We start from the raw sequence: 12,220 nt of genomic DNA on the forward strand, positions 1-12,220 counted from the left end.
TGAGTTTGCGATTGAGATGAATGTTTACACTGAAGAAATTTATCTTCAGCACTGTCAAAAAAAATTTTCTGGGTACTCATATCCAAATTATTTCGTCTACCACTATGCAATTTTCACGGTTCCATTATTTTGTATGCCTGGGGAGTGAATATGATTTACTTAAAGCCAGGGGAAGAAAATTAGTCTTTCCCAGCCAATCTGTTAGCAGGCAGTTAAGATGGCTGAGGTCAAGCCATCATTCACACAGAGATCTACTAGCAATATAGAACCCCCTCCATCTTTAAGCTCAAGGAAAACAGTTATTCATCATCATCACTTATACTATTTTTTTACACCCTTGGATAGGATCATTGGGTTCATTGAGCCAGAAAAAAAAAAAAAAAACTGATAGGAGAATCTAACTAAAGTCTGCCCAGTTGAATGGGTCACACGCTCATTCATTTAACATTCAGGCCCTTGGAATCCTGACTCTGCTTCACAGGCATACACGTCCACACTTATGTTCTTTTTATTTTACCCCCGTCTGTCTGATTGAGCAGACCCATCAACCACAGGCAAGCAACCGCCCCTGCGGGGCCATTTCGTGCAGTGAACAGATGCTCTCATGCAGCAGACAGCACTTCGCCGCACCGAGGCCCAGTGATCTGTGTGGAAGATTAGTTCCAGGGTAGATGTCACATACGTGTATGTGTCTATCCATCCACTTAAGAGGGGCACCACAGTAGGCTCACATCACCCCATTATCTGGCTATACTATATGGTTACCATTCAGCACTGTAAATAGTTTCATGAGTTACAAGAAACCATTTGGCGTGTCATTTAGTATAGAGCCACCTGAAATGGAATGAAGAGTAACAGTGACAGGGAAGATGAGAAAAGTATGAAGTGAGGAGAGACAAAAAAAAAAAAAAAAAAAAAAAAAAAAAGATAGACATGAATGAAGAAGTAAGCAGCACTACAGCAAATGATTGGATGGATGATGGGTGTCCCCGCCTACCACTGTCGACACTTACGTGCATCATATCACCTATTAGATAGAGGCAATCAAACAATCGACTTCACCAGGACAGGAAAGAAGTGTCAGACACTAGCTAAACACTCCTTTGTACAGAATTCTTCCAGTCAGCTTGATCCGCTGTCAGTTCTGCACACATTTACCATACCCATCCACCTTCATTTATGCTTGCCATGCTTCCTCCCACCTTCAGGCTCACCCAGATATACCCCTTTCACCACTCTCCCATTAGCCCCGCAAGTCCATACGACCATACCATCAAAGAACATTCTCTTCGACTCTGGTGTCCACAGACTTCTTTACTCCACAGCTGTCACAAATCACATTATTCCTTTTCCTGTCCACTCACTACATTCCACACACATGCCTCAAGAGTTCCCTTGCCATTCCTCTTACTCAGCTTTTCATTTTCATGCCACACCATGGGCTCATACCCATGTTAAAGTAGGGACTAAAATTCTTTCATGCATGTCTCGCACAGCTGCCACATTCAGACCTGCTTATCAAGTCCTTCATAGGACCATCCACATTCCTTCCCTGTGCCACTCTAATTTCCACCTCTTTTATACTGTACATTTACCTCCTTTTTCTGTCACTGCATCCAGGTACAGTATGTAAACTTTTCTCACCAGTTCAGGACTCTCTCCACTCACTTCATCACACTAGGCATTACCTACTTTCTCAATGGCAATCATTATACTCATGTGTGTATACTGTATACTTTCAACGCACAGTACTCACAAACATCCACAAAACTTCACCAGTCTACCAAGATCTTGTCCATTATTTGCAAGTACTACTGCATCATTAGTATACATCATATTCCGCCCTTCACGATTCATTACCAACACCACCCCTCTCTCCATAACTCATGCTTTACCTCTCGTAACTCAGTCCATATATATAATGACCAGCCATGGAGATATCACGCAATCCTCACTCCAACACTGATCTTTAATGTCCACCTACCTTTATGCAAGCCACACTACCATCATAAATATTCTTAATGGCATTCATCAATCACCTACAACATATATACTGAAAAACTTCCATAATCCTTCTTTGTTTACTTTGTTGTATGCTTTCTCCAAACCTACAAATGCCATAAATACCCTATCGGTCCTTCTTACAAGCCTTCGTCACTATCTGTCTCTTTCAGTTATTTGATCCATACACCTATTCTACCATTCCTAAAGCCACCATATTCATTGCTCACCAGGCTTTTGATATATCCTTTACTTTCTCCATGATAATTTTTCTGTATACCTTTCCTGCTACACTAAGAAGCTTATACCATTACACAGTAGTTTTTACACTCGCTTCCCTCACCTTTATTCTTACACGGGGGTACAGTCACAGCCATTTTCCATTCTACTGGTACAGTTTCATTTATCCAGGCCTTCTTACATATTTCTAAAAAAACACACACACTTCATTTCGTTCTCTGTGCTGCACATAATCATCTCCTCATACACGTCATCAAGACCTGCTGCCTTCCCATTCTTCAGCTCCATCATTCTTCATTTCTGCCAATGTAACAATTTTTCACACAGTACTACATTTCTTGTCTTCACACCACCAAAATTATTTATGATTAAAACCAATTTGCTATGATCATTACCCCTCACATTACCACTCACGTCTTTCAAAGTATCATTTCCATCTGCTCCTCATCATTCATGTCGAAGCTTTCTAGTATTTAAGCTCAGATATTTCGATCTATCTATCTATTGCCAGACGCCTTTCCCACCGGATGCGATGCTAACTACCCAACGGTCATATGCTCGCGATGCTTAAGATGTGACTTTTCACACCGGAAGCAATGTCAGCGAGTTACGTTGCAGATGTTGCGATGAGTTGTATCACTGGAGCCATGGAAGACAGTATCGAGAGGTCCGAGGAGCTATTATTGCTCACTCGAGCCATTACCAAGAAAATGAAAAAGAAATGGGTACGTGACTAACGAGTATTTCACTGCCCTTCCCCCAGCTCATATCCTCCTCTCTCATATACCTCTCTACTACATCCCTTCATCTCATCCTTGATCTTCCCCTCCCTCTCCCCCTTTCCACGACTCACATACACTCTCTCGCTCTCCATCCTCGCCACATGGCAGGAGGCGGCCAGCAGCGGCTCCTCCGTCAGGTGCTGCCACACCCCCACGACGTGATATCCTCCAGGAGGAGGGCCCCAGTCCCGAGGATCTGTGGAGAGGCCCTGTGCTATCCCCAGGGTTGTACTCCGCCCAGCCGGCTCCAGAGGGACCCTACCTGACGGACTCCGACGACGACAGATGCCGAAGCTCACTCCTGGCGGCATCCCCGACGGCAGAAGGCCGCAGTCACCAGGCACCCGCGGCTGCCCCCAGGACCCCTGGACGAGGCCTCTCCCCACCCTGACGCCGACGACCCTTGTCCTCCATCAGGTGCCTGAGTGCGTGTTCCAGGGAGCCGTTCGGCCCCAGCCCTGAGGGCCGCACTCCAACCTCCAGCCCTGACAGTGCAGGGCCCTTCGCCGCCCCTAGGGCCCTAGCCCCAGACGAGAGAGAACGCCCCTGCGGGTGATTCCGAGGCCGCTGGATACAGAGGCCACAGGTGGGACTCAGCCCCCTCAGGAGTTGGGCTGTGAGTCCTCCCGCAGCCCCAATAACCACGCCGCCGCCCCACCGACAGTGAGTGAAAGTGAATACTGCAGTGACAGTGTGACAGTGACTAGAATATTGGGCAGGTGATATTCAATAGAATATAAGTCCAAAGCCTAGTAATATATGCTAATCAAGATCCAGGCAAACAGTGACACAGTGAGAGTAAGAACAGAGGTCTAATAAGAGTGTATAGTGTACTGTGCTGTAAGTAGTGTAGTGCAAGTCTGCATTACAAGACCAGTGTAATACTTGCCCAGCCTAAGTACAGCTTCCATTTCCCTCCAAGTGACAGCGAGCTATTCCCCCTGCCCGAAATACTACAAACACTATTTATTGTGCCATTCACCTGCTATCCTGAACTATTGACCAAATAGTATCCTGCCCGATACTACGATGCCATTATATGACTTATAATTACCCAGATTCCTGCTGTTGTGACATCTACCTGTTCCACAAATAGAATCAGTCAATACACGGGTAAGGTTGTTGCCTTGAGTTTTTGTCCTGCCTCTCTCTTATTTGTCTAAGCTCCAGTCTAGAAAGAGAACCCAGCTGCATACTATGCGTTCAAGGGACGGGAAGCAGACCCTTAAACACCTAGCATAACATCCACATTCCCTACATTTCCGTTCATATCCCCACTCAAAAACACTCTTTTATTCTCTCCAAATTTTTCCATGAGTGCTTCTATATTTCACCAGGACTTTTCTTTCACTCTGCTTGCACGAGCTTGCGTTGGCACATACCCACACAGTCGCCCATATTTGTAATCATACTTTCAGTCTTACCCATGCGGTCCTTGAACCAACTCATCTATTCTCCTTCCATCTTTTGCGCACAATAATACATACTTCCTCTTTTGCCCTCTCATTCTCACCTACTCCCACACATATACCTCATCCATACTCCAACTCTCTCACCCGGCCATTTAGTCTCAGTTAAACCACATAAGTCCACTTTTGCACCCTCAAGCAGCTGGACAATCTCTTTCACCTCATCATTCGCAAGCAATTCCATGTTGCATTCCGTACCATGTCCTTTGTTCGGTCCTTGGTTGTCACCTGCTTGTTAGTCCTGGTCCGAAGCTTCTTGTTTGTATTACTGTATTAGTTGTTTTATGGGGAGGGACACTAACTCCCCTGCCAATCCACGTGTTGACACGTGGGAACATGTGTTGGTTGGTTATAAGGTTACCACCCAGTGTATTAGATATATTTAAGGCTGAAAAATGCAACTTACTGTATTCATAAAGTCCTCCTCTTTACCTTAAAAAGCTGTTTACTTACCACAGAACATCATGCAAGCTTCTTTATTTTTTTGTCTTACACCTAATACAACACTAAAATCATTTTTTACATATTAAATGACTGTTTTCATCTGTTTTGATGCTATCGGTACATATCTATCTATGAAAGCAGCCTTACTGCTTGGGCTTGTATCATGTGTGTTATACAGCACAGTGTTAATATATATTTGTGACCTTCCATCATAACAGTCGACTGATAAGGAGTCATTCCAGTTGAAGCCGAGGTAAAATTTTACTGTAATCATGATACAGTTAAAGTAATTTCATATATTTCTGTGAGTGACTGATTATTGTTTGTTCCTTTTCAGGGCAGTGTATGAGACTGTAAACTATATAGTAGGAATGCACAGGAAAATGTACTGCTACCCAGTAAAATTTTTATGGAAAAAGCAAATGCAACTAATCACACATTTTATATCAGATATCATACAATTCCTGCCAAAGACACCTGTCAACCCGGTTTCTGTCATCAGGGAATGCAGTCACATATTGTTTCCCAACACCCACACTTTGCTCAAACTGGCATGTAGCCTTCCAGTGGCTTCCACAAAGTGATTTAAGATCAGATATTTGTTCTAAGATGTTTAGTGGAGAAGTATCTAGAGAAGGGAAGGAAAGTGTATGCTGCCTTCATGGACTTGGAGAAAGCTTATGACAGAATAGATAGGCAAGGTATGTGGAAGGTATTAAGAATATATGGAGTGGAGGGGAAATTGTTGAGTGCTGTGAAGAGTATGTACGAAGGAGCTAGGGCTACGGTGCGAGTGGATGGTGAGCTGAGTGAGTTCTTTGATCTCAATGTGGGACTGAAACAGGGGTGTGTGATGTCTCTATGGCTGTTTAATATATATATGGATGGGGTTGTAAAGGAGATGCAAGGTAGGGCAGTGGATGTGGGGCTGGCCCTAATGAATGAGGGTGAGATTTGGAAGCTTCCGGTGTTGCTGTTTGCTGATGATACAGTATTGTTGAGTGAAGATGAATGGGAGTTGCAAGGTTTGGTGAATGAATTTGGGACAGTGTGTTGGAGGAGGAAGCTGAAAGTTAATGTAAACAAAAGTAAAGTTATGGTGTTTGAGAGGAATGAAGTCACAGAGTGTGCAGTGAGGTTGGATGGTGAGGATATGGAGAATGTGAGTGCATTCAAGTACTTGGGTAGTGTGATGAGTAAGGATGGAACTTTGGGGGATGAAGTACGTGAAAGGGTACAGCAGGGAAGAAAGGTTGTTGGTACACTGAAAGCCGTGATGAGAAATAGGGAGGTGAGTATGGAAGTTAAAAAGTCACTGCATGATGGTATTGTGATCCCTACCCTGACGTATGGAAGCGAGGCGTGGACCTTGCAAGAGGGGAACAAGTCAAGAGTGAGAGCAGTGGAAATGAGTTACTTGAGAGGAGCATGTGGAGTGACGTGGAGGGACAGGTTGACGAATGAAGAAGTGAAGGAACGTTGTGGGGTAGATGTGGATGTGATTGAAAAGATTAGGAGAAATACACTGAGGTGGTTTGGACATGTGGAGAGAATGGAGAATGAAAGACTGACTAAGAGGGTGTATGTAGGTGAGGTGGAGGGAGGGAGAGGGAGGGGTAGACCGAGGATGAGGTGGAGGGATGGAGTTGAGAGGTATATGAGGGAGGGGGGAGTGAGTTGGGGGGGAGGGTAGTCAATTGGTGGGTGACAGAGTGACTTGGAGGCGTTTTGTCTGCGGCCACCCTTTGCGGGATTAGGGCGTCGGGCTATAGATAGATAGATAGACCTTGAGAGGATGGAAGACCAGACATCAGGAACAACTTAAATATCTGGTACTTCTGGATATTCATCGTGATTCAAACTTATATGTGGATCAACCTGATAGTTTTGCCTGCCTTCACCTAAGAAAATTAGAGATGAAGTTTATTTACATAAGTTACCTGAGAAGTTATGATAACAACCAGTAATTACCAGTACTGTAATACAACTTCTACATTGTGCATGCAACATTACACACTACTAGTAATGTAGGTTTGTGATTTTTTTTTCTCAGTTGCTGTGCTAAAAAGCCAGTGGGTGCAATTATTTTAATTTTGTTACTGTACTGTGGTAGGTGAGGGCACTCACCATCCACTCACTCACTGATGTGCTGCTCTTGGGTGGCTGCCATTTCCTCTCTTCCTTCCTTTTAAGTCCTTCTTTCCTTTCCTTCATTCTTTCTTTCCTCTTCCTTCTGTCTATGGGTGACTCTACACTGAGTGACAAGCCAAATGGTTTCCTGTACACCAGGAAACCATTTACTACGCTGGGTGGTAACCATATAACCAAGTTATGGGACCTAGTGGTTAGTAGGTAATTAAGGAACACCAATCGGGTTGAGCCGGTGCAGGTTTATATCCAAGGGGTGGTTGGGGTTTACTTCTCACGTAATGCTACTCAGGGAAGAGTGAGGCTGGTCACTTTCATCTTAATTGTCAGGACCAACTTGCCTGGCCCCGGACTCCTACACTCCTCTTGGGGCAACACAAGATTAGATGTATGTATGTTATGTACAGGACCTGAATAACAGACTTTCTATTTATGAATTTGAAGCGAGAATAAGTAAGTCACTATACTGTATTTCAATATTATTTTACCGAGTGATGCTTCACTCGACACTAAAAACAATCCCCCATTTTCAGACCTATCTATGGACTCGTTGAGGCACAACATTCCATCTGTGCACACCACTGAAACCAATTATGTGGAAGGCTGTCCTTCTCTGGTACAGACCTACACTTGGTGGCACTGTGCACCCTGGGTGGGGTGAAGCGGTTGCAGCATCCACCTTATATTTTCCTGCACCTTGCCATGGGGAAGGAACTGGTCCAGCCCTGGTGGTGCCGTCTACCAAAGGGATTACTGATTCCCTACTATACTCCATTTCACTGAGTCTGGCACCATCAGTGATGTCCTCAACACCTGTAGCACTGATAAGAGTCCTCAGTACTGGATATACCTTTTTGTATTCGCTTTTATATTGGTTCTCAAGGCAATAAGTAGAGGTTCACCTAGTGCAAATGATTTACATGACTACAGGCATTGAGGACATCACTGATGGTGCCAAACTTGGTGAAATGGAGTATAGGTGTGTATACTGAACTGTACCTACAAGATGGCCTGACAGAAACAGTTGCTTACCCATGGTCAGCGGGTCTGCTTAGCCAGTCAGACCAGGTTTCAGTAACAACTATTCTGGTGACAGTACTCTGCTCTCATCATTCCCATTCACCAACCTTTCAAAAATATTCTTTCCATCTGTTCTTTACTTCACTTCCATTTTTCAGTACTCTGTGGCTCTCATCCTTTTTTTTTTTTTTTTTTTTTTTTTTTTTTAACACGGGCAAAAACATCCATACTTTTCTTAATGTGCTTCATGAATACACGTGGGAAATAACCACTGCTTACTGGAGAGAGAGAGAGAGAGAGAGAGAGGGAGAGAAAAAAAAAAAAAAACTCATCATGTAGCATCTTCAAACATACCTCATCCATCCACAACTACCCTCCATCAATTCTTTTGCTTCCTTAAATGAAGCACCTCACTCTCCAATTCTTTTACCAGATCACCAGATCCAGCTGATGTAGTTTTTCTGTGAATTCCACAAAAACAGCCCCTACCTTATCCTAAGAATACCAAATATTCTTCTTACAATTCCTTAACTATTTGTTTAACTTTTGATTATAATTTTCCTGCAATAAACTAAGCATTTTTAAAATATAACTCTTCTACTTCCCCATGTTGCTATGGTCCAGGCTCATTTCAGTGTGAACTCAGTGGACTCCTGACTAAAGTTGCCCTTTTCCTCATGTCCACCATCCTTTGTTTTAGGGAGAGGGTGTTTTTGTAAGATGAGGGACATCTGCATAATCAGGCAGCAGAATTGCCAGGTTATACTGGTGCCACCATGAGAAGGAGTGTCTCTTCAGTACCACTTCCTCATACAACTGAACAAGGATGTCGATAAATTCACATTTCTACTCCATCGATACATTCATTACAATACTACTACAGTATAACTAATCATAACATTATCATTACAGGATATATTATTCAATATTACCAGATTTTTAACCAACTAACAATCTGTGCAAGTCCTTTCTTATTCTTTCCAAAATTTGACTCAGAATGCCTTAGCCTTGTAGATACTGTATTAAATTCTACAGAACTAGTCATAACACTGCTTCAACGGTCAATTTTTTTTAGACAACTGTCTCCACAGGCTTACAATATGAGTACAATAATCCCTTATTTGGAGCAGGTTCACTAAAAGTTACTTACTTAGAACCTGAGACTGGGAACTGCAGTCTGGCTGTATTTGTAGTGGTCTGTATAGAACATTCAGCCAAATTTCATGCATATGGAATTATGAAGAGGAGATCCAGCAACTTTTACTCTGTAAGCCTACTCTATGACTGGCTTGATGACTGCCAAGAAGCTGTTTGTGCAGCTACCCACTGATGAGGGATGCATAGTGATATACTTTTTATATTAGCTTTTTAATTATTAATCACAGTGACAAACAATAACCTCACTGTCATCATCATGACCATGAAAAATGTCATACTGTATAAAATTAAATCATAGCTTGAAGCAAACATGGCCTATATCAAGTAAAAATAATTCATACACTGATAAAACTTATAATTTAAAATCAGAACATCTTTGGATGCCCACATCAAGCTTGCAGCTGCATCACCAAAATTTAACATGTTCATCCTACATGTAAAATTTTTTCATTGTACTTTAAGTCAATATTGATGCAAAATTGTATTTATTTTACAATAAACACTAAAATTATTAAAATACATACAGAATAATCCCCTTTGTACCAAGACTACTCTGAGGTCAAAATCATCATACTGTTACTGCTGTTGTAGCTCTTAGCTCATCTGGATGTGAACTCAATGGACTACAGGCTGAAACTGTCCTTTTGCAGTCCACCATTCCCTTTCAAGATAGTAGGGGATGTTTGCAAAACCAGGAGGCAGACCTGTCTGTTATGCGAGTGTCACAGCGTGAAGGTGTCCGTCTCCAGCACCACCACCACCACTGCCACCCTTGGACGCTGTCCATGAAACCACCTCTAGGCGGCTTTGTCCTCATTGGCTGCTCTCACTCCTATTCCTCACCCTTCTCGCTCACTGACATACTTTTCTTCCATATCACACAGGGTCAGCCTCTTCCAACATTACTCTCAATACCAATTTCAAAGACTTGCTTTGGCACACAGACTACGACGCATTCTTTGAACATGTCCATACAAGGAGAATGTATTTAATTTTATCCAAGCTCTACTTTTGCATATGCCTCCTACTGTCTCTTCTTTCATTCCAGACTATTCCTCAATTTTCAGTTGCCTGCTTCAACCATCCATCATGCTCATGTTGCAGTTTTTCTCAAAAAAAAAAAAAAAAAAAAAAAAAAAAAAAAAAAATCTTTATATTCTGTAACCTAGACAGTTCCATCACTCACATCCCAAGTTTCAATCCATCATGCAAGTGCTGGCAATAATGCACTCTCACACAGGGTTCCTCTTAATATTCACAATAACCATCCTACTCTTCAAAATACGAACAAGTTCTCCAATTACTGTATTATTTTTCCCTGATATGATCTCCGCTTGATCTCACACTCCACGTTTCCATTTTCAAACAAAACACCTACCAGATATTCGAAATTATTAACCTCAAGTACCTCACCTCCCATTTGTACACTGCTAATTTTCTTGCTTCCTCTTTGTCCTATACCGCACGAGATAAATTCCTTCATTTCCAATTATATATTTTGCCTTTTTCACCTTCGCCTTCAACAGGTATCATAAAAGAAATACAAGGTACTGCAGTGGATGTTGAAGTGTCTTAGCAAGACTGAGCAGGCTTGGGAAATTGTCTGTACTATGGTTTGCCAATGATACTGTATTGTTAAGTGAATGAGTGGGTGTTGCATGGCTTGGTGAATGAATCTTGAAGTGTGTGTAAGCAATAAAAAGTGAAAGTAACAAAAGTAAAGTTATGGCCTTTGGAGATATCATAACAGTATGTATAGTGTTGGATCAGGAAATGGAGAATATGAATCCCACCAAATATCTGTGTGATCAGTTTGGATGGAATTTTAGATGAAGTGCATGAAATGGTACAGCCAGGAAAAAAGTTGTTGGTTCAAAGAAAGCAATGGTAAGAAACAGGGAAGAGAGTATGGAAGTTATATATACAGTACATATATCACCATCATCATCCGTACCTCCTTTCCCACCCTAGGGCAGGGTGAGGTGCAGCAGTGTCCAGACAGCCAAAGTTAGCCCAAATCAATGGGCCACGCTTCCAATCACTCATCATTCAAGTCCTCGAAATCCTGGCTCCACCTGATAGGCCAAAATACTTCCACAACATTCTGCAGCTTCACATACAGTACATCCCCCTAGTACACGAAACCCCTAGTGTGCAAGGACCTGTTTTTAATATTTTCCTAACCACAGTATGCGAGTCACACCCACACGACTCAAGGCGGCAGGAAAAAACTGCCCAAACCGGTGTTTCTGGTGTGAACCCAGAGAGCAACACCTGCCTCTCCACTATGTGAGGCAGACTCCAAACAACAGACCCTGACAGCAGAACAGCAGGCAGCAGAAGTGATGGAGAGTGATTTGCCTAGGATCAGTCGAATCCTGTGTGCCCTGAATAGGTTCAAGGAGGAATTCGAGAGCATGGAACTGTGCCAGAAACGAATGGAAGAGGTTCTGAGTTCGCTAGACAGAACCTTCCACTACTACATAGAGAAGCACCATCAAGAAATTAACAGGAGGAAACAAACCCTCATCACCCATTACATTCAGCGGCCACCACAAATTCAGGAACCCAAGGAAGCAGTGCCTTCTTCTGCAGAGCCAATTCCTGGGGAGGAACTAGAGGATGAGGTGATGTCGGTGGTGTCATCAAAAGACTAAAGGATTCATGGAAGAAGTGAGTGAGGTGGCTTGTGAAAGTGTTGGTGAGGCAGGTGATGCGGCTGACGGTGCATCAGGTGGTGCAGGGGGTGCACACTAAGTGCCTCAACCTGCCTCGGAACCCTTTCTTACGTCCATCAAGCCTGTTGTCTTCTTTGATTAAGGTAAGCAGCCATAATCTTGTTATCTTTCAGTTATATCTTAAGTACTGTACTGTATATGTCTTAGATGTTTCCCCTCAAACGGGTCAAAAAAGGTCACTGATACAGGGGGGTGCCATCCATAAGTTAAACCCTTCTTT

The 12,220-nt window shown here is 42.9% G+C and overlaps 1 protein-coding gene across 1 annotated transcript in view; it reads right to left on the reverse strand.

Annotated features, from left to right (window-relative positions):
• Positions 1 to 2,529, reverse strand: part of LOC145391848 (uncharacterized) — a 28,243-nt gene extending 25,714 nt beyond the window's left edge. Inside the window, exon 1 of the mRNA XM_080266335.1 lies at positions 2,447 to 2,529. Coding sequence (XP_080122461.1) covers positions 2,447 to 2,529 — 83 coding nt within the window. The remainder of the gene's footprint in view (positions 1 to 2,446) is intronic.
• Between the last annotated feature and the right edge of the window lie 9,691 nt (positions 2,530 to 12,220).

The sequence above is a fragment of the Coenobita brevimanus genome, chromosome 20 (genome assembly GCF_032717465.1).
Source record: "Coenobita brevimanus isolate Jiangsu-jjx chromosome 20, ASM3271746v2, whole genome shotgun sequence".
Taxonomy (NCBI): domain Eukaryota; kingdom Metazoa; phylum Arthropoda; class Malacostraca; order Decapoda; family Coenobitidae; genus Coenobita; species Coenobita brevimanus.